The sequence below is a fragment of the Equus caballus genome, chromosome 9 (assembly GCF_041296265.1).
Source record: "Equus caballus isolate H_3958 breed thoroughbred chromosome 9, TB-T2T, whole genome shotgun sequence".
Taxonomy (NCBI): Eukaryota; Metazoa; Chordata; class Mammalia; order Perissodactyla; family Equidae; genus Equus; species Equus caballus.
Genome location: NC_091692.1, coordinates 97,653,730 through 97,676,728, shown reverse-complemented (window position 1 = coordinate 97,676,728; position 22,999 = coordinate 97,653,730). Strand labels below are relative to the sequence as shown.

The following is a 22,999-nucleotide window of genomic DNA, read 5'->3' as shown; positions in this document are numbered from 1 at the left end:
AGCTAACATCCGCCAATCCTCCTCTTTTTTGCTGAGGAAGACTGGCCCTGAGCTAACATCCATGCCCATCTTCCTCTACTTTATATGTGGGACGCCTGCCACAGCATGGCTAGTCAAGTGGTGCCATGTCTGCACCCGGGATCCGAACTGGCAAACCCCGGGCCGCTGAAGCAGACCGTGTGCACTTACCCACTGGGCCATGGGGCCGGCCCCAGGAGCCCTTTTTTAACTTATGTTAATGAGGTGACTTGGAAAGCTCCTAAGTTGGGGGGGGAGGCCTGGTTGCCGGGGAATCAAACACTGTGAGGAGAGGGTTGGAACTTTCCCCTCAACCCCTGGGGAAGGGACAGGGGCTGGAGGTTGGACCAATCACCAAGGGCCAACGATTTCATCAATCATGCTTGCGTAATGGAACCTCCATAATAACCCAACGGAGGGGTTCGGAGAGTGTCCAGGTTGGTGACCACGTGGAGATTCGGGGAGAGTGGCTGCTGGGAGAGGGCATGGAGGCTCCGCACCCTTCCCATACGTGCCCTGTGCATCTCTTCCCTCTGGCTGGTCCAGAGTTTCATCCTTTCATGACAAACCAGTGATCTAAGTAAAGTAAGCAAAATGTTCCTGTGAGTTCTGTGAGCCGCTCCAGCAAGTTAATCAAACCCAAGGAGGGGGCGAGGGACCCTCCGATCGGTAGCCAGTTGGTCAGAAGCACAAGAGAGGACCTGGACCTGCAAGTGGCATTTGAAGTGTGCGTGCGCGCATTGGGGGGCAGTTCTGCACAACTCAACCCTTAACCTATGGGGTCTGACACTATCTCCAGGTAGCTAGTCTCACAATTTAGTTAACTGCTTGGCGGTGTGGGAAAAAAAACACACATTGGACCTAGAAATACATTTAACAAAAAATGTGCAAGTCCTCCACTCTCAAAATTACAAAACAAAGCTGAGCAAACTTGAAGACAGAAGCAAACTGAGAGAAAGCCCATGTTTATGGGGATTAAGCTTTCAATTCTCCCTAAGGGATCCAGAACTTCAACGGCACTCCAGGCAAAATTCCCAGCAGGTGTCTTTTCTTTTTTGTAGAAATGGACAGGCTGACTATAAAACGTACATGGAAAAGCAAAGCACCTCAAATAATCCACCTTGAAGAACAAAGGGGGAAGACTTACACTACCTGATTCTAAGACTAAGGTTCAGCTACAGTAATTAAGACGGCGTAGTGTTGGCATAAAGACAGACATACAGATCAACGGAGCATGACAGTTTGGAAACAGACCCACACATACAGTTAAGTGTTTACGACAAAGGCACCAATGTAATTCAAAAACACCAAAGTTTTTTTTTTCAATTAATGGTGCCATAACAATAGAAAAAATTACACTTGTACAGTTAACACCCCCTGCCCCACCCATACCCAAAAAGAATTCAAGATGGATCAGGGATGCAATGTAAAAGCTGAAGCTATAAAACGTCCAGAAGAAAAACTCGGAGAATATCTTCATACCCTTGGGGCAGGCAAAGATTTCTTTCATGGAACCCTAAAAGCACTAACCTTAAAAAAAAACTGATACATTGGACTTATCAATTTATTGTGCTTATCAAAAGACAGTTAAGAAATGACAAGGCAAGCCACAGACTCGGAGGAAACATTCCGAGTACACGTATCTGACAAAGGACTCCTATCCAGAAGTCCTCCAAGTCCATAATAAAAAGAAAAATACAGTTTAAAATGGGCACAATATTTGAACAGACACTTCACCAAAAGACGCCCGGTGGTCTAGACACACATGAAAGGTGCGCCGGGCGCATGCGCCATGAGAAGCGTTCAGGTGGAGACCCAGCTCCTCCAGGCACGGATGAGCACCAGGGCGACGAAATCGGAACGGTTCCCTGAACTGAGCACCCACCACGCGCTGCGAACGGGCTGGACGCGGCCTAGGGAAGCAAAGGGGGCGGGAGGGACCCGTGAAGCAGGCAGGGGCGGCGAACCGAGGGGTCCCGGGCCGCAGCTCGCGGGACAGGCAGGAAGGGAGACTACCGGCATGAGTTACGTCTTCGAAGGACCCGTCCGGTGGACACACCAGAAGGCAGCAAGGGGAAGACAGTGAGACGACCTCCGGGAGCCGAGGGCGGAGGCGGAGGGCGGGGGTGGGGGCGCGGAGGGGGAGTCTGAGCCGCGGGAAGGAGTGAACTACGACGGAGTTTGCAGCGCGGCGCCGGGGGCGCCGGGGCGGGGCGGGGCGGGGCGGGGAGACTCGCCCTCCGCGGGATGGCGGGGGAGGCGCGCTGACGGCGTGTGGACACCTGGCTGGCCGTGACCCTAAGCCGGCAGCGGGACGCGGTGTCCGGATCCCACCGCAGTGGTCCAGCCGGCGTCGCAGACGCGGAGGTCGGCTATGAGGTGACCGTGGCCGGGTCCCGGGGGGCCCAGCACAGCGCACGCGGGCGCGCCCCTAACGAGCCGAGGACGCACGGCCGCGGAGAGGAGGCCGCGCGGGGACGGGCGGAGAGCGGAGCCGAGGCGCACCGCTGACTGGCAGGTGGGCCCCGCCGTCCGATCCCCGAGGGCGCGGGCCGGGGAGGGGGCGCGGCGAGGGGGCGGGACACGAACCGGCGCCGGGACTCACCCGCTGCCCCGCGCCGCGGCTCCCGGCTCGCTCCAGCTTTCTCAAACTTCCCCAGCGGAAGTGCTCCTTCCGCCACCGGAAGCGGCGCTCCCGCCCAGCCCGGAAGCCCGTCTCAGTGGTGCGCGCAGGCGGCTCCCAGGGGTCCAAGGGGCGAGCCAGCCGGCCCCACTCAGCCTCCGTCTCCCACCTCCGCCCCCAGCTGAGGGGCGCGCTCTGAGCGCGCGGGGAGGTCTGTGGGTTTTTATTTCTACTGTGGTAAAGCACACATGACATAAAATTTATTATCTTAGCCATTAAGTGTGCAGTGGTGTTAAGTACATTCACATTGTGCTTTTGAGCTCCAAGCTTCATCTTGCAAACCAGCAACTCAGCACCCATTAAACAACCGCTTCTGTCCGCTCTTCGCCCCAGCCCTTGACAACCATCTGCCTCTATGAATTTGATTAAGTACATCGGATAAGTGGAGACGTACCGTATTTGTCTCTTTGTGGCTGGCTTATTTCACTTAGCATGATGTCCTCAAGGTTCATCTACGTGGTAGTGTGTGACAGGATTTCTTCCTTTAAGGGTGCATAAGAGCTCTATTGTGTGGATAGATCGTACTTTCTTTATCCATTCATCCCCTGATGGACGCTGGGGGTGCTTTTTTTGGCTATTGTGAATATGCTGCTACGACCATGGGTGTACAAGATCCTGCTTTCAGTTCTTTTGGGCGTCCACCCAGAAGCGGAATTGCTGGGTCAGATGGTACAGTCGTGTGCCGCGGAATGACGTTTTGGTCAATGACAAACCGCATATACAGTGGTGGTCCCATAAGATTATCATGGAGCTGGAAAATTCCATCGCCTAGTGACGAGGTAGCCATCGTAATGTCCAGCGAAGCGGTGTTTGTGGTGACGCTGGTGTAAGCCAACCTTCAGGTCCTTCGGGAGGTGTTCCAGAAGGCGTTGCTATCATAGACGATAGCTCCATGTGTGTCCCTGCCCCTCAGGTCCTGCCGTGGGAGGATGTGGAGATGGAAGATGGTGATATTGATGATCCTGACCCTGTGTAGGCCTAGGCTAATGTGTTCGTCTCTTAGGTTTTAACAAAAAAATTTTAAAAGTAAAAAAAAAACAAAAATTTTTTTAAATAGAAAAAGCTTATAGAATAAGGATATAAAGGAAATATTTTTGTACAGCTGTGCAATGTGTTTGTGTTTTCAACTGTTATTACAAAAGTCAAAAAGTTTGAAAAATTAAAAAGTTTATAAAGAAGTTAGCATAAGCTAAGTTTATTATTGAATAAAAATTTTAAAATAAATTGAGTGTAGCCTAAGTATACAGTCTTTATAAAGTCTGCAGTACTGATGTCCTGGGCCTTCACATTCACTCACTGCTGGCTCACTGACTCGCCCAGAGCTGCTTCCAGTCCTGCAGGCTCCGTTCATGGTGAGCGCCCTATACAGGTGTACCATTTTTTATCTTTTTTTGGGAGGGCTGGAGAAGAGTCACCCTGAGCTAACATCTCTTGCCAATCTTCCTTTTTTTTTTTTTCCTTCCCAAAGCCCCAATGCATAGTTGTATATTCTAGTTGTAAGTCCTTCTAGTTCTTCAATGTGAGCTGCTGCCACAGCATGGCCAATGACAGACGAGTGGTGTGGTTCCACGCCCAAGAACTGAACCCAGGCCGCCAAAGTGGTGAGAATGCCGAAATTTAACCACTAGGCCATCAGGGCTGGCTCCATTTTTCATCTTTTATACTGTATTTTACCGTACCTTTTCTATGCTTAGGTACAGATATACTACCCCTGTTACAGTTGCCCACAGTATTCAGTGCAGTAACATCCTGTCCAGGCTTGTAGTCTAGGAGCAATGGGCCATAGCATCCAGGTTTGTGTAAGTACACTCTGGCATTTTTTCATGACAAAATCACCTAACGACGCATTTCTCAGAATGTATCCCCATCATGAAGTGACCTATGACTATAATTCTATTTTAACGTATCAAGGAACCACCAGACTGTTTTCCATAGGGGCTGTACCACTTTACATTTCAACCAGCAGTACACCAGGGTTCCAATTCTCCACATTCTCACCAACACTTGTTATTTTCTGTTTTGATAATTGCCATCCTAATGGGTATGAGGAGGTCTCTCACTGTAGTTTTCATTTGCATTTCCCTAGTGATTAATGATGTCAGGCATCTTTTCATATCTTTATTGGCCATTCATATATCTTCTCTGGAGAAATGTCTATTCAAGCCTGTTGCCCATTTTTGAATGGAGATTTTCTTGTTGATTTTTAGAAGTTATTTATATATTTTGGGTATTAATGTTTTATCAGATATGTGATATGCAAATATTTTATCCATTCTATGGGTTACCGTTTTACTCTGTTGGTAGTGTCCTTTGATACACAATTTTTAACTTTGATGAAGTCTCATATATCTATTTTTGCTTTTGTTGCTTGTGCTTTTGGTATCATATCCAAGAAATCATTGCCAAATCTAATATCATGAAGCTTTCCCCCTATGTTTTCTCCAGGGAGTTTTATAGTTTTACCTCTTAGGTTTAGGTCTTTGATCCATTTTGAGTTAATTTTTGTATATGGTGTTAGGTTAGGCCCCCACTTCATTCTTTTGCCTGTGGATAGCCAGTTTTCCCAGCACTGTCTGTTGAAAAGACTGTCTCTTCTCCATTGAATTGTCTTGGCACCATCATCAAAAATCATCTGACCATAAATGCAAGGGTTTATTTCTGGTTTCTCTATTCTATTCCATTGGTCTGTATGTCTGACTTTATGCCAGTACCAGGAGATTTTATACCCATGGAAGCCAGAGACACCTGGCCCCAAGAGATTGAGTCCATACATACTCTTTGATTCTATTTATTTAATTCTTGAAATGACAAAATTATAGAAATGGAGAAAACAGATTAATGGGTGCCAGCTGAGAAGGAGGGGTTGGGTGCAGAAGAGAAGCAGATGTGCCTATAAAAGGGTAACATGAGAGATCTTGGTGGAAAGGTGATGTTCTGTATCTGGATGGTATCAGTGTCAATCTCCTGGTTGTGATGTACTACAGTATTCAAGATGCTACCATCGGGGGAGATGGAGTAAACAGAACGCAGGACTCTCCACATTACATCTTACAAGTGCAAGTGAATCTACAAGTATCTCAAAAAGTTTAATTAAAAATGAAAGCGTGAACTCAACAACAAAAAATCAAACAACTCTATCAAAAAATGGGCAGGGGATATGAACAGACATTTCTCCAAAGAAGATATATGGATGGCCAACAGGTACATGAAAAGATGCTCATCATCGCTGATCATCAGGGAAATGCAAATCAAAACTACACTAAGATATCACCTTACGCCTGTTAAAATGGCTATAATCACTAAGACTAAAAATAACAAATGTTAGCGAGGGTGTGGAGAAAAGGGAACCCTCATACGCTGCCGGAATGCAAACTGGTGCAGCCACTATGGAAAACAGTATGGAAATTTCTCAAAAATTAAAAATGGAAATACCACATGACCCAGCCATCTCACTACTGGGTAAGTATCCAAAGAACTTGACGTCAGGAATTCCAAGAGACTCATGCACCCCTATGTTCATTGCAGCATTATTCACAACAGCCAAGACGTGGAAGCAACCTAAGTGCCCACCAACTGATGACTGGATAAAGAAGATATGGTATATATGTATACAATGGAATACTACTCAGCCATAAAAAAGGATAAAATTGTCCCATTCACAGCAACATGGATGGACCTTGAGGGTATTACGTTAAGTGAAATAAGCCAGATAGAGAAAGACAAACTCTGTATGACTCCACTCATATGTGGAAGATAAACACGTGGACAAGGACAACAGGTTAGTGGTTACTGGGGGAGAGGGGTCTGAGGGATGGGCACAAAGAGTGAAGTGGTGCACCTACAATATGACCGATAAGCAATAATGTACAACTGAAATTTCACAAGGTTGTAAACTATCATAACCTCAAAAATAATAATAAAAAAAAGAGTGTGCCTTTGGAGGCTGCCCAGACTACTGCAGGGGGGCCCATCTTGGGCCTGTGAAAGCTCCTCAGGTGATGTTGAACCATAGCCAGGGCTGATACCAGTGCTCCTGGGGCCTCGACCTGGTTCCCTCCGCACAGGGCACACTGCAGCTATCCCAGTACTTGCCAAAGATCAGGGAGCCAGGGAGACTGAGCCACCTGTGTGAACCCCTTCTCAAGACCAAGTGGGAGACAGGGATGCCCAGGAGGTAGTGTGCCATCCATGAACAGCTAGGAAGGTATGAGGACCCCACGCAGAAGGTCCAGCAGACCCAGTTGATGGATAAAGACCCTGCCCAGAAGGGTACATGCTTGGGCACAAAACTTTGACTCCTTCCCTTGGCAAGGGGACATCCCAGCAGTCCAGTGCAGCAGGAGAGCTCTTAGCCTGAGTCCGGGTTGGATGTCCCTGCACCTGGGGTCTGTGAATGCCCTGCCCCACACCCCTCTCACCTCACCTCGGACTGTGCTTTGATCTGGCCTCCTCAGCAACTCAGCCCACAGCACACACCCTCCAGGTACGGCACTCCCCACACCACGGTGCAGGACAACACTCACCACATGCAACACTCAGCCCCGCCCACCACCACTCAGAGACTGTAATGGAAAAGATTCCAAATTTGATGAAAATCATAAACCCACAAATCCAAAGTCAATAAACAAGCAGGATAAAAACAAACAAAACCATAGCAAGGTACATCACAACCAAATGGCTGAAAGCCAGTGATAAAATCTTAAAAGCACCTAGAGGGAAAAAAGGCACATTATATACAGGAGAACAAAGACAGGAAGGACTACCAAGTTTTCATCAGAAATGGAGCAAGCCAGATGAAAATGGGATGACATCTTCAAGGTGATGAAAGAAAAAAAACCTGTCAATATAAAATTCTATATCCAGCAAAAGTATCCTTCAAAAAATGAAGGCAATATAAAGATAATTTCAGAAGACAAAAGCTGAGAGAACTTGTCCTTGGCAGACTTGCAATAAAATAAATGATAAAGGACATTGTTCAGGTTGCAGGATACAAGATATAAACTTGGACCAGTAATAGTAAATGTGTACGTAAATATCAAAGTCTCTTTCTGGGGCTGGCCCCGTGGCCGAGTGGTTAAGTTCATGCGCTCCGCTGCAGGCAGCCCAGTGTTTCATTGGTTCGAATCCTGGGCACGGACATGGCACTGCTCGTCGGGCCATGCTGGGGTGGCGTCCCACATGCCACAACTGGAAGGACCCACAACAAAAAATATACAACTATGTACTGGGGGGCTTTGGGGAGAAAAAAGGAAAATAATAAAATCTTTAAAGAAAAAAAAGTCTCCTCTTCTAATGTTTAAATTTCATTACAAGATAATTGTTGAAAGTAAAAGTAACAATTATTCTGTGGCAGTTAGAACATATTTAGCAGTAAAATGTATGACAACAGTAGGACAAAGGAGCTGCAGGGAAGTGAAAGAATATTGTTGAAAATTTCTTACACTGTATATGTGAAAATACACTGAGAGTTAAAGACTTACAATATAAAACTGAGAGCAACAAACAAACAGGTGCAGCAAATAAGAAAACGGGAAATAAGATGGAATGCTAAAAACTACTTGACCCCCAAAAAGGCCAGAAAATGGGAACAAAGCACACGTGGGACAGACAGAAAGCAAACAGCAGGATGGGTGATTTCAAGTCAGCCACATCACTATTAAATGTAAACAGACGAAGCTCACCTGTTAAAGGCTGTTTATCATACTTGATCAAAAAGCCAGCCCAATTATAAGCTGTCTACAAGAAATACACACGAAATATACGGACACAGATTAAAAGAAAAAGAAAAATTGTACCATGGAAACACTAATTATAAACCTATAATGGCTATGTTAATATCAGACAAGATAGATTTCAAGTTTTTAAAAAACACCAGAGTTAGATACTTTTAAATGACAAAAAGGTCATCAAGAAAACATAACAAATCTAAATGATTACGCACCCAAACACAGAGCTGCAAAATACATAAATAAAAGTTGACAAAACCGAAGAAGGAACAGACAAATCCACTAAATTTACTGCTAAATATGTTCTAACTGGCACACAATTGTAACTGGTGAATTCAGCACTTTTCTCTCAGTAATAGAAAAGTAGAAAGAAAATCAGTAAAGATAGAGAAAACTTGAACAAGCCTATCAAACTGGACCTAATTGACATTTATAAAACACTAACACCCAAACAACAGCAGAATGCATATGCTTTTCAAGAGCATGTGTCATTCACCAAGGCAAAACATAATCTGGGCCATAAAACCTCAAATTTAAAAGAATTGATAATATACAGAGTATGTTCTCTGACTATAATGGAATTAAATTAGAGATCAGTAATAAAAATGTATCTGAAAAATGCCCCAAGTGCTTGGCATTTAAACAACAAACTTCTACATAAGTCATGGTCAAAGAAATCGCAAAAGAAATCAGAAAATATTTCTTACTGAATGATAATGAAAACACAACATGTCAAAACTTATGGAATGCAGCTAAAGCAGTGTTTAGAGAAAAATTGTTGGCTTTAAATGTTTATATCAGAAAAGAAGAAAGGTCTAAAATTAATGACCTAAGCTTCCACTTTAATAAGCTAGAAAAGGGAAGGAGAAATTAGCTCAAAGTAGAAGGAAAGAAAGAAAATGATTCTATTTCAATGAAATGGAAAACAATAGAGAAAATCAAGGAAAACAAAAGCTGCTCCTTTGAATGACAGATGACAACGGTAATTCTCTAGCTACATTGATCACAAAGACAGAAGGAAGACACAATCACCAATACCAGGAAGAAAAGAGGGAACATTATTTAAAATATAATTAAAATAGGATGCAAAATAGAAAGAACAACTTTATGCCAATAACTCAAAATATTAGATGAAATAAGTAATTCCTTGAAAGACGCAAGTTACCAAAATTGGCACAAGAAAAAATAGAAAAATCTGAGTAGTGTCATATCTATTACAGAAATTGAATTTTCAATTTTCCCACAAAGAAATTCCCAGTGTTTCATTGGTGAAATATATCAAACATTTAAGGATTAAATAATAAATACTATATTACTAACATTAATAATTAATTATATTACTTCTATTATTATTACAAAACTTCAAAAATAGATGTGGGTAGAATAAATCACTACTCTTTGAAAACATTACCCTGATGATAAAACGGCGTCTCACCACTTCTAATAGAAAGTGTACAAGATGCCCTAGTCAGTGCAATAAAACAAGAAAAAGGATCAAAGTCTATATAAAGTGGAAAGGAAGAAGAAAAATTCTTTATTTGCAGATGACATGATTATCTACATAGAAAATGCTAATGAATCTAGAAAAAAACTACTGGAACTAATAAGTGAATTCATGTAGGTTGCAAGATACAAGGTCAATATACAAAAACAAAATGTATTTCTACACACTAGCAATAACAATTGAAAAATAGCTTTTAAAAAACCTAGACAGAATTCAAAAAGCATAAACTATAAAAATTTTTGGTAAATTAGACTTACTAAAGATTAAAAAGAATCTGATCTTCAAGACACCATTAAGAAAAGGAAAGGGCAAGCCAAAGAGTAAAAGAAAGTATTCATAATAAATATATATTTGAAAAAGACTGCCATCTAGAACATAGAAAAGACTCTTACAAGTCAATAAGACGACAAACCACCCAACTTAAAAATGGGCAAAAGGGGGGCCGGCCTGGTGGCGTAGTGGAGCCATGCTTTAGTAGCCTGCAGTTTGCAGGTTCAGATCCTGGGCATGGACCTAGCACCGCCTGTCAGGCCACGCTGTGGCGGCATCCCACATAATATAGAGAAAGATTGGCACAGATGTTGGTTCAGCAGCAATCTTCCTGAAGCAAAAAGAGGAGGACTGGCAACAGATGTTAGCTCAGGGCCAATCTTCCTCACTCACTCACACACACACACACACAAAATGTACAAAAGGTGTGAACAGGCACATCACAAAAGATGATACAGAAGGGCAACATGCACATGAAAAGATGCTCAATGTTGTCATTCAGCAGGCACACACAAATCAGAAGCAGAGACATCATGAGACGTCACCAGAATGGATTCAATTTCAGAAGAGTGACAATACCAAGGGTGGCAAGGATGTGGAGCAATACAAGCTTGACACACTGTTATAACCCAGCAATTAAATTCTTAGGTATTTACCCAAGAGAAATAAAGACACATATCCAAATAAACACGCTTACACAAATGCTCATAGCAGTTTTATTCACAAGAGCCAAAACTGGGAACCCAAATTTCCATCAACAGATGAATGAGTAACAAATGATGGCTTATCCACACAATGGAACACTACTCAGCAAAGAGATACTGAAACACATAACCACTTGGTTGAGTCTTTAAAACATACCAAAGAGAAAGCCAGACACACAAGAGAACATACTGCATGAATCCATTTATACGAAGACCCAGAACAAGCAAAACTCATCTACACGGACAGAAAACGGTTACTTGGGGCTGAGGTGGAACTAATGGGGAAAGGGCAAAAGGGAACATTTTTGAGCAATAGAAATGTTATTTTTATTGTGATGGTGGTTACACTCGTGTATGGATTTGTCGAAACTGTGTACACTTAAGATAGGTGTTTTTCTGTATGGAAATTGGACCTGAACAAAGCTGATTAAAATGGCCTGGTAATATCTGCTTCTGTACCATTTGAAACGTCTCTGGTAATGGTGAGTTTTCCAGAAGATGGAGTACTGTATGCTCTTTCTAAATTATTTACCCCCTCAAGGCTTCTACAGTTGCTGGAATTTGTTAAAAACTCAAAATATGCCCTCATGGGCAAAAAATTGTTCTGCTTGCAAACTGGTTCTTTTGGTTAACGTTCAAAGAAATTCAGAGGCAACAAGACTTTTGCTAGACAGAGATCCCCTGTGTAATAAACCTGCCCGCTTTTGAACAGCCCTGTCAGAGGAATCGGTCATGCCTCCCTGCTTCTGCATGGCTTCCCTCCCCCAGATCGTTCTTTCTTCTCTTCTCTAGCTGACACATCTACTTTTCTCTGAAGACCAGTTCAAACGTCAACTCTTCTGTGAAGCCTCCCCAGACCCTCCATGACAAATCAGTCACCTCCTCACCTATGCTCCTATACACCTGGGAACATACTTCTGTTTCAACACTTCGCTCAGTGCACCATGATCTTTCTGTTTTTCAGACTTTGAACAACTTCAGGATGGATGATGTCTTACTCATCTCTGTTTTCCCACTATTTAGCACTGGTCCTTATAGGCATCAATACATTTTCAAATAAATGACAAAATGAGCCAGAGAGCTGAAAAGTTGAGTTCAATCATGGACTGCTAAGACAAGAAAAGTTGTGTAGTGCACTGGGGGTGTGTGCCCCTTGAGTTAGAAAGATACAGAGACAACTAAGTGTAGACAGTGCTCCCCAAAAGCAAGTGGACAGTCATGGGTGAGCTCTAATGGCAATAAATATGAGGGGCATTAGTTTTATACTGGCTATTGCCTGCAACTTCTGAGTTAATTATAAGCAGAAGACAGAAACAGGGCTGAGACAAGATATTTCCAGTAAACCAGTAGATTGTACTGATTACACAAAACAAAAGTACAAACACTTAAAAAATAGCAATATAGAAAGGACAGAGCAAGAGAGGTGCCAATTACACACAGGTTTGAGGTGTGCTTTTTATTGCACTGCGCCAGACGCCAGGGACACATAAATCAACCAGATATGATCGTTGTCCTTAAGGAATTAACAGTCTAACAATGAGAGAGTACATAAAAACATAATTTATCAAAGTTTAAGGGCTGTAACAGGCGAGCACCAAGCAGCAGCAGCACAGAGAGGTAGCTGGCTGAGGCTGACGTGATGCCGGAGATGGGTCCTGACTAGCAACGAGCAGTTCACCAGGTGAGGACAGCATTCATGGAGGACAAGGCAGGCGAAGGCAGAGCTGGGAAGGGGGGACGTCCGGCAGTTAGTGCCGCCATAGGGCCAACCATGCAGCAGGGAGCTATGCCATGGCGGATGAGGCTCCAAGAAGCAAGAGGCCTTCGGATGCAGGAGATCCCAAGGACAACAGGGAACCAATTTGTGGTTTAAAATAAGAGAGTATCTTTCTCCAACTTGTCTTTTTGATAGATCCAAATTTGCTACACAATATTCTTTTAAGTAGTAAGACTAGATACAGGCATACTTTATTCTATTGCACTTTGCTTTATTGCCCCACATAGATATTGTGTTTTTTACAAGACCCTCCGCCAACTAAAAGATTACAGCTCGCTGAAGGCTCAGATGACGGTTAGCATTGTTTAGCAATAAAGTATTTTTTAATTAAGGTATGTACATTTCTTTTAGACATAATGCACACCTAACAGACTATAGTATAGTGTAAACATAACTTTTATATGCACTGGGAAACCCAAAACTTCGTGTGACTCGCTTTATTGCAATATTCACTTTATTGCAGTGGTCTGGAACTGAACCCACAATGTCTCCGAGGTACGCCTGTACATAGTTCTGCTTTAAAAGGGACTTAACTCAGGGGCGAATTGTAGTTGTGCAATAAAATACAGAAACCCTCTCTTGAGACCTAGCTCCCCCTGCTCCTTGTTCCAGGTCAAAGTCAGTTGTCCAGGTACGCGGCTCTCCTGAGGACATGTGTCCCTAGCCAAGGACAGCAGTCCAGCACTGCTGCAAAGTTGTAGGTGGTAGCCCACTCCTAAAGCAGCCCCATCTGTGACTGGGAAATGCTGACGTGTTGAAAGCCACATGAATTAGGACTCATGCCACTCACTTCCAAACATCACTCATTGAGTCAGAGAATAATTATAAGTTATTGGTATGTTCCCCCTGACCTACAGAATTCTCACCCAAATATATGGGGGTCTTACTCAAGGGAAGTCCCTCTTGGTGAATACCTTGATTATTTTTAAAGTTTGGAGTTGAGTTGAAATCTTTCCCATACTCACTACATTCATAGAGTTTCTCTTCAGTATGAATTTTCTGGTGTTGAAGGAAGTTTGACCTCTGAATAAAGCCTTTCCCACAATAACTACATACATAGGGCTTTTCTCCAGTATGAATAATCTGATGTAGAAGCAGCTTGGAGCTCTGAATGAAAGCTTTCCCACAGTCCTTACATTCAAAGGGCCTGTCCCCAGTGTGGATTTTCTGATGTTCTGTGAGATGGGCTTTCTGCAGAAAGGCTTTCCCACACTCCTTACATTCATACACCCTCTCACCAGTGTGGATTTTCTGGTGTCGAATAAGGTATGAACTCAAAAAGAAAGCTTTCCCACATTCATTACATTCATAGAGTTTCTCTCCAGTGTGAATTCTCTGGTGCTGAGTAAAGTTTGACGTCTGGCTGAAACGCTTCCCACACTCATTGCATACATAAGGCCTTTCTCCAGTATGGATCCTCTGATGCTGAATAAGCTTTGAACTCCGAATAAAGGCTTTCCCACATTCATTGCATTCAAAAGGCCTCTCTCCAGTGTGAATTCTCTGATGTTCGATGAGGTCTGAGCGATGACGGAAGGCCTTCCCACATTCCTTACATTCATACTGTTTCACTTCTGTGTGGATCTGGTAATGTCGAATAAGGCTTGAGCTCCTGATAAAGGATTTTCCACACTCATTACATTCGTATGGTCTTTCTCCCGTGTGAATTCTCTGATGTCGAATAAGTAATGAGCTCTGACTGAAGCCTTTCCCACATTCTTTGCATTCAAAAGGTCTCTCCCGGGTGTGAACTCGCTGGTGCCGAATCAGGTCTGAGCTGTGACAGAACGCTTTCCCGCACTGAGCACACTTGAACGGCTTTTCTCCTGCGTGTATGCTCTCATGCTCAGTAAGATCTGCATAGTGAACAAAATCTTTCCCACACACGTTACACACATAGAGTCTTTCTCCGGTGTGAACTCTCTGATGCTCAGCCAGGTGGGAGCTCTGGCTGAAGCCTCTCCCACACTGATCACATTTGTAAAGTTTATCCCCAGTATGAGAAAGCTGATGTCCAACTAGGTCTGAATTAAATGGGAAGCTTTTGCTGCAAGTCTCACACGGGTGGGCCTCCCCTTCTACGAGCTCCCTCTCAAGGATGAGGAGGTTTGAGCTCAGGACTGGGCTGCCTCCTGACTTAGTGCCCACCTGGGCTGCCTCTCCAGTTTGGATCTTCCAATGGGTAACTGTCACCTGCTTGAAACCTCTCTCCTGAGAGGGGGTTCTCTGCAGGCTCTGCCCTTCCAGGTTTCCCAACAGCCCCCCTAATCTGAGTTCAGGGCACCGCCCAGACTCAGGGGTGGGGGGCTCCATCACTGTGAGCGTTTCTGACACTGTCTCCTGTAGATTTCCATCCTCAGAAATTCAGGCTCCACGGTTACCTTCTTGTCACCAATTCCTACGTCAGAATCTGAAATAAAAGAGAATAACATCATCTTTCCCTTTCATTAACAGACAAGAATCTGCCGGAGCAGATGGGGGATAAAACACATGTGCAAGGAGTGGGAGAGAGGAAACTGTTTCCTCTGCCCACACTCTGGACCCAGCATGCTGCCACTACAGTGCTCGCCTCACCCCAGACCAGCCTCTCCCACTTGGGAAGGCTTCTTTGGGGCACCATGTCTAACATCCAACTCCAGGGGACAGATCAGCCGGGTGGCAGATGGATAGAAATATGGCTTGGACTCCAAAAATCAAGACATATTTCCAAAGAAACAGAAATTTATCAATCTTGCCACCTCTTCTTTGTCCCTCATTCCTTCATGTCCTCCCTGCTGTCCTTGCCCAGATGAGAGCCCATGGTCTGCGGGATTACATTCATTTCAGGTTGTACGTTATAATCATTCTCTTGCATATTAATCCTAACGCCCCTGTCCTTTTCTCCCTCTATCATACTTGCATGGGAAAACCCCAGCTCAGGTTGAATTCAACTTGCTTCCTGATCTGTGTCGGCATCCAAGCCGACTGAGCTCTCTACAGTTATAATCCCTGGCTAACAGGGCCCTGAGAGCTGCCAGCAGTTTATACACTTCCCTAGCTCTCCTTTAAGACCATCTCCTGCTTTTTCCTCTTCTCGAATGTCCAACAATACCCCTCCCTCTCAGTGATGACCTTGCTTATTACTTCAATAAGAAAATCGAGAACATTCACTTTCTCCCCCATTTACCAACTACCTGTGTCTGTACCCACACCATGCTCTCCCTCATTACATGGGTTAAACTGTCCTTGATCCAACTAAACACCTCCACTTGTGCACTAAAACCCACCCCTCTCGTCTACTCAGGGACACCAAGTCTGCCTTGCAGGAGTCTACAGCTGGAGTGTTCACAGCAGCACTACTCACAAGCACCAAAATATCCATCAACAGAGGAACAGATAAATTGAGGACTGCTCCTACCAGGGAATAATATATAGCAATGAAAAGGAACCGCCACACGCAAGCACAGGTGAATCTCACAGATGTAATGTTGAGCAAAAGAAGCCAAGCACAAAGGAGTTCATGTCGTAGGATTCCATTTACATGAAGTTCAAAGACAGACACAACCAATCCTTGGTGGGAGAACTGAGACAGTGATGATCTTTAGGGAGAAGACAAAGACTGGTGGGGGGACAGGGGCTTTGGAGTCCCAGTGACCTACTTGGTGGTCTGCGTTCCACAGGTGTGTTACCTTGGAAAAGCTTGTTCAGGCAGTGGTTACTGACCCTTACACAATTACTGCGGTGCTGTGACCAGCTCCCTTCTTCAGAGCGATGCCCTCCCTCCAGCTTTGGAATTCTCACACTGGGAACTGCCTTCACGCAGGAATCTGCCTCACCCGAGGTCACGCCCTCTCCCAGGGAAGGCCCACTCTGTTATTCATGGCTGCAAACAGTTTACCACAAACTTAGCAGCAGAAAACAGCCCCATCTGTCATCTCGCAGTGCTGTAGCCTGAAAGGATGGGGACCCCTGTTCAGGGCCACTCAAGGTGTCAACCAGCTCTGGGAAAACCTGTTTCCAAACTCACTCAGACTGCCGGCAGGATTCAGTTCCCTGCTGTAGCCAGAAGCTGCTCTCAGCCCCTAAGAGCCACCTACATCTCCCAGCAGGAACGGCTCTTAGAAGTTCTGACTTCTCTTCTGCAACCAGCTGCAGAAAACCCTGCTTTCCAAGGGCTCAAGTGAGAATCTCCCCACCTGGTCAGCTGACTTAGGACCTTAATCACATCCACAAAATCCCTCCACGGCAGCTGGGAGGAGGTGCGTACTTTAGGGGCAGGGGTCTTGGAGGACCATCTCAGAGCCCTGCCTACCAGACCCCAGCCAGCACCCAGCAGATCAGGGAAACCGAGTGCCCTTGCCTCCATCTGGGGCAACTCTGAAGTGTCATCCCAGCCCCCGAGCTCCAGTGGGGTCAGCCGCGGCCTCAGTTTCGACTCCACCACCCAATCCTACCTTCCTTACAGGTGTGTCACATAAGAGCTCTCCTCAGCTGAGTCCTCTTCCAGGGAGCTCCATCCAAGATGACCCCATATGATCGCTTCCCGCCCCAAATCTGCACCGGTGGGAAGCAGACTGACTGCTGTGCAGCCCTGTGAGGGACACCCTCCAAAACTCATTTCCACCGCGGCCGCCAAGGAACAGGATGTGCCTCCGAGGGCAGAGCCAGGGGCGAGGGGAGCCACCTAGGGAGCAGGAGAGCGGAGTGACCAGGCAACAGGTGCTCCGCCACCACCGCAGAGCACGCTTTCAGCACACCTCTTTTACGCGAGCTATAAATTGCAGAAAGTGCACGCATCTTGATGAACTGATCATGGACACCTGTGGAACCACCGCCCAGGTCAGCGCGGAACATTGCTGTTGCCTGAAAGGCCCCCACTCCAAGAGTAACCATCTCTATTACTATAGAGGAGTCCTCTTCCTGAATTTCATTTAATTGAAATCATACACTATGTTCTCTTTTGTGTCTGCTTTCTATTCAACATGTACCCATTTTTTATTGATAAAATTCACATACCATACAACTTACCAATTTAACCTACACAATTCAGTGTTTCTAGAATATTCCTAAGGTTGTAGAACGATCACCACTATCTAATTAACTCCAGAACATTTTCATCACCCCAAAAAGATGCTTCTGCTTACACTCACTGTTACGTCTCTGAAAGTCGCCTGTGAGTTATGTTCCAGCAGCTCCTTTCGCTGACGTGCAGCGTTCCACTGTATGAACACATCGCACTTCATCTGTCCACTCTTCCAGTGAGGAACAGCTGAGTGGTTTGTAGTTGGGGTTCTTATGGATAAACCCGCTATAAGCACTCCTGTCCTTGTCTTCCGGCAGACAGAGGTCCTTGTCTCCGCTGGGTCCCGGGTCCTAGCACTGTTTCACTTTAGTGGCCACCAGTTCAGGACACCTTTGCAAATTCCACTGGGAACCACCGTGGACCAGTGACCGCTGTGGGTCTGGGCTTCCTCCCCTGCCTGAGTGGGCGCATCTGCAGTCACCCTGCTCTCTCGCTGGGTGTTGCAGACAGTATACAGGAGGCTGGGACTTGTCGCAGTCTACAGTGTGACTGCACTGTGTGAAGCTGCACTGGCGCCTGGTAAAGAGAGCCACATGCCACCCAGAGGGCCTGGCTCTGGGCTAGAGGCAGTGAGTATGGCCTGGTGTGGGACAAAGAGTGGCGGGGGGGTGAACTGTGGCCAAGACTGAAGACTGCCCAGGGTCCCTGCTTCTTTGAGTGACAGAAACCCCACTGGAAATTGTAGTGGGCACACAACCACCCAGCAACTAACTACATTTCCTAGAGTCCCCTGAAGTTAGGTGTGACCCGGTGACAGATCCAGCCAATGAGACAGGAACAGAAGGGAGGTGTGCATGCTGCCTGTCTCCACATGCCCTCTCCCACCCCATGGCGACGTGCCCGTGAGGCAGAGCAGCCAGGCTCCCAGAGGGCCTCTGGGGCAGAGCCGCCCACCTGCCTGTGAGATGGAACACAAGAAACCAAGTTTCTTGTTGGAAACACTATTTCTGAGTCTGTTACAGCAACTTGAACCCGTGCTCAAATAACGCTAATAGACAACCTGACTATTCAGATGCCATGCTCCCTGTGATAAGAAAGAAATGCAATCTGCCAACCAGTAACTGACAGTAAGAATGAGAAGCTGAACACAAGTCCAGGTGAGGCATTTCTATCCACAGAAGACTTGCTTTCTAATTAGTCAGCAACAGAGCTCCCTGCAGCAGTGGCCCACTTGGTGGGGCTCTGTGACACAGCATCTACCACCACTGCCTGGTGGCAGTCACTGAGAGTGTTTTCCTAAGTGAAAGGCCCACTAACTTGGCTTAAAAAATCTTTCTCCTGCTTATAAAAATTACTTTTAACTAGTTATTTTTTCAAGGTATAGAGGTAAATTATGCTAGTTGAGAAAACTTAAAGAAAAATAAAATTACCCTTAACCCCACCACTCAGATTACCACGGTTAACAATTTTCCTTTGGTCTTTTTTCTGCACCAATATTCTATGAAATCAGGACCGAGTAATCTTATATCCTGTTTTACCTTACTTTTATATCTTTTGAATTCCTAGTGATTAAAAACATAAGGTACACACTGTAGACAGTGAAAATCCCCGGCACTTCAACAGATAACCACTGCTTGCTATTTAGTTCATACACATTCATCTAGTCCTTTGCTTAAACAAACACAGTTATACGTTTACTGTGGACACACACGATTTTCAAAACCAACAGTGGAATCACACTGTACCTATCCATCTGCCACCTTTCCCCATTTTCAATATACCCTGGCGTTCCCCAAGGTCATCCACACAGACGCGCCGGCGCTGTGCATGGTGTCTCCATCCCAGGTGCTGAGTCCTACAGCAGGCCAGGCGCTGGGGGGAGCGTTTGTCCCTACACCTCTGGAGTCATGAGGAGGGATGTTCCCTGAAGTATCCTGCCACCTGCCTGCCCTTTTCTCCTCCTCAGAGGTGGAATGAGTTAGCAGAATGAGAGGTGTGGGAGATTAACGATTGCAGCGCCCAATATCTTCCACAGGGGCGCATTCTGCCCTGCTCCTCCCAGCTGGAGTAGGGGGGACGGGGACCCACAGGCGGCCTGAGGAGAGGCTGCAGAAATCCAGTGCTGCTGGTGAGCCGGCAGAGAAGTCTAACTGGCATTCAGCCTGAGGAGCCCAATGTCGCTCCACCCTCGCCTTGGACCAGTAGCAGAGTGACATTTTGTGCTTCGTGTGCCTCACTGGTTGAGAACTCTGGAGGGGAGGAGAGGTACTATTCATTAGGGGCCCCCAAACCCCAACCGGGCACAGTGCTAACAACCAGCTGCCACTGTCTCATGCACTCCTCCAAACCTTACGAAGCCACTGTTACCTCTGTCTTACAGACGAGGAAACGGAAAGAGAAAGTCAATTACCCAAGGCCGCTGAACCACTAAGTGGCGGAGTTAAGGTTCAAATCCAGGCCTGTCTCCAGGCCCCTCTCCCCAGTGTCAAAGATCCTCCCAAGTGTGATCGGTCATGTTCACAGGATGCTTCGCTTAGGTCAGCTGGGATCAGTACAGAAAAGTAGGTTTATATTTTAAGCCTCTTTATTTTTAATTAAAAGGGGGGGTAGGATGTTGGGTTTTTGTTTGTTTTGGAAGTCAGTGAATCTTCTGATTTTTATGTTTAAAATGACTGCTATATGACCTGAAAACAAGCTTTCATCTGTCTATAATATAGCTTTAAAAACATGTGCAGGCCTTCTAATGATTTTCATGTTTTTTACCTTTAAAGCTTTTTTAAAATACATTTTATTATTTATTTATTTTTGTGTCTGTGTGTGAGGAAGACTGTTGCCAAGCTAACATCTGTGCCAATCTTCCTCTACTTTATGTGGGATGCTCCCCACAGCCTGGCTTGCCAAGCAGCGCTAGGTCTGTGCCCAGGATGTGAACCTGTGAACCCTGGCCCGCTGAAGCAGAGCGTGTGAACTTAACCACTATGCCACCAGGCCGGCCCCTAGAGGAAGTTTTTAAGATCAAATATACCTTGCTTTGAACAAACATTTATCTGAAAATCAGCAATCTTTCAGTTTCTGCTTAGCTCCTTTATATTCTGTAGATTCAAGCAAAATTAAATTAATACTCTTTATTTTAAAAAACCTGAACGAACAAAATGAACTAAAAATACACCAGACTTCTGGTTCCATAACATGCTGGGCTATCATGTCCCATCCTTCTGTTATAACACACAACTTGATGGATAAAAGGTAACATGCAACTATCTAAATAAACAGTTGATGTTGAGAGAGAAGGGACAATCCTTGGTGCTGGAAAGGAGGCGGGAGCTTAATCTGGGAGTGGGAACCTGTGAGCAGCCCAGAGTGGCTCTGAGGTGGCGAGGGGGCAGTGCCAGACGCAGGCACTAGAAGCTGTTTTCACATCTACACTGGTAAGGGGGTACCGTGGCCTTTATGCTCGAAGGTTAGCCTGACTCACTGTCTGCTGCTTACGGCCCAAAGAGAGGAAGCAGGAAGGTTTGCCAAGGTTCCCCCTTGGCAATAACAAGGAAGAGCAAACGGCGACCCTGAGTGAGACAGAGACTAGAGCTCGCTGAGCATCTGCATCTCTGTGCCTGCCCTGGAGCTGCCACTCTCCTCACCCGGTACTCCTACCACTGTAGCAATGAAGGGCCCTGCGCGCCCGGTGGTGCTTGCCTTGTCTTCTTACATCCTCCTCACAACCATCCTTGAGGTTCAAGGAGGTGACCTGCTGAACACCAAATCAGCTGCTAGCTGCCATCTCCACCCCCCCCACCCCCGCCATCCCATGGCCATTTGGTTTCTGCTCCCACAGGTCTGCCCAAGGACGCTGACGATCTTCTCCTTTCCTGACAAGTCCAGTGTCCTTCCCCAGTCATCTTCCATGACTCGAGGCAGCACTGGACATGCCTGACAGCTCCTTGAACTGCTTCAGTGGCACTGCCCTCTGCCTGGTCAGTTGCTTCCCTGACCACCCCTTCCATCTCTGGCTCACAAATGTTGTCTTGGCCTTCTCAGCTCTGCCCTCTCTCCCTATCATCCTCAAGACCTTTCCAGGAGAGTCAGGAGTCCACTACTATCATTCCAGGAGAGGCTGGGCCCATGTGTGCATGCTTGTGAAAAGACAGAGCAAGCCCTCCGTCAATTCTTCTCTGTATCGCCCATAAGAGGGTGCTGTGGTTACTGCTAGTATTAAGATACCGTTACAATGTTACATCTATACTAGGGACAAAAGTCCCACCTCTGTTAGACTGGCATCTCTCAGATCCTAGGTGGGCAAAAAAACCCACTTATTTCTATCATTCATTGATTCATCCATGAATTGACCTCATGGAACAGATGTGCTGTGGGAGGGTACCGCAGGGCGATTGTGAGCATGAGCTCTAAAGACAACTGCCTGAGTTCAGAGCCTGCCTCAGCTAACATTCCTGGGAAACCTCAGGCCCTGAGGATCCCGCCACCGTGATGGAGCCAGTGTGAGGGGTAAAATGCTGTCCCTGACATCGGTAGAGACGGCCACTAGGACTGATAAAGACTTCTAGGAAAAGGCAGCCTTGACGAAAGAGCTAGAACAGCACAGCCAAACCACCTCTCCCGACCTGGGAATTCTCCTTCAGGCCCAAGGGTTGGAGGAAATTCTGCTGCTCACATTTCCCCCTCCACCTCTACTCCCAGCAGGGCAGAAGGTGCCTGCTCTGCATTTCCTCCAACACAAAGCGGCGCAAGGCCCGGCCCCCTTCCCAGCATCACTTGGAGAGCTCCCTCGGGATCCGGGGGAAGGAGGCAAGCTCAGAGCAAAACAGCAGCACTACTCGCACCGGGACCCCGCCCAGGCCACCTCGGAGGGGCTGGCAGGCTTAGAACTGCGACAGACGCTTCCGCTGGAGGCTCCGAGGCCTGCTGCGTGAGCCCTGGGACGAGGGGAAGGAAACTAGGGAGCGAGACCGGGTATCCACATGACGTTCCTCGGGCAGAGGAGCTGCGGGCCACCGCACGACTGCAGCCCCGCGGGGGCAGCCGCGACAGCTGCGGGACAGGGGCTCCCCGAGGCCGGGGCTCCGGGACAGCTGTGCGGGGCGGGCCGCCTTCACAGCCAGCTCGGCGCCAAGACACTCGCCCACCCGACGACCTGGCCCACACTCGCCCGCGGCCCGGAACGCGCCACTCACCCGGCGCCCAGGGACGACAGGAACACGGCCGCCCGTCCCGCACACCAGCGGACAAAGCACGCACGGCGTCCCGCATGCCCCAGCCGGAAGTCGGCCTGAGGCTCCGCCCGAGGGACTTCCGGTGCCGCT

General features: G+C 46.6%; 2 protein-coding genes and 1 long non-coding RNA gene across 5 annotated transcripts in view; 1 reads left to right on the top strand and 2 right to left on the bottom strand.

Moving 5' to 3' along the window:
- Positions 1–2,719, bottom strand: part of ZNF707 (zinc finger protein 707) — a 10,957-nt gene extending 8,238 nt beyond the window's left edge. For 2 of the 3 annotated variants that reach the window (XM_023649109.2, XM_023649107.2), the window contains exon 1: positions 2,624–2,719. The gene's annotated coding sequence lies outside the window, so the exon portion shown is untranslated. Of the gene's footprint in view, positions 1–2,300; positions 2,446–2,623 lie in introns of those variants that run through there. The other variant, XM_023649108.2, reaches the window with a different exon arrangement.
- Positions 2,224–17,612, top strand: LOC138915499 (uncharacterized). The gene is made up of 2 exons (XR_011421525.1): positions 2,224–2,536; positions 15,966–17,612. It is a non-coding gene; the product is annotated as an uncharacterized lncRNA (long non-coding RNA).
- On the bottom strand, positions 10,890–22,999 carry ZNF623 (zinc finger protein 623). The gene is made up of 2 exons (XM_005613348.4): positions 22,871–22,999; positions 10,890–15,092 (listed from the first exon to the last, which is right to left on the bottom strand). Exon 2 carries the CDS (start codon positions 14,993–14,995, stop codon positions 13,505–13,507), a length of 1,491 nt encoding a protein of 496 aa, XP_005613405.1. The 5' UTR covers positions 14,996–15,092; positions 22,871–22,999; the 3' UTR covers positions 10,890–13,504.

Coding starts and splice junctions, on each gene's coding strand:
- ZNF623 (XM_005613348.4), bottom strand. CDS start 14,995: ATGGAGCCCCCCACCCCTGAGTCTGGGCGGTGCCCTGAACTCAGATTA.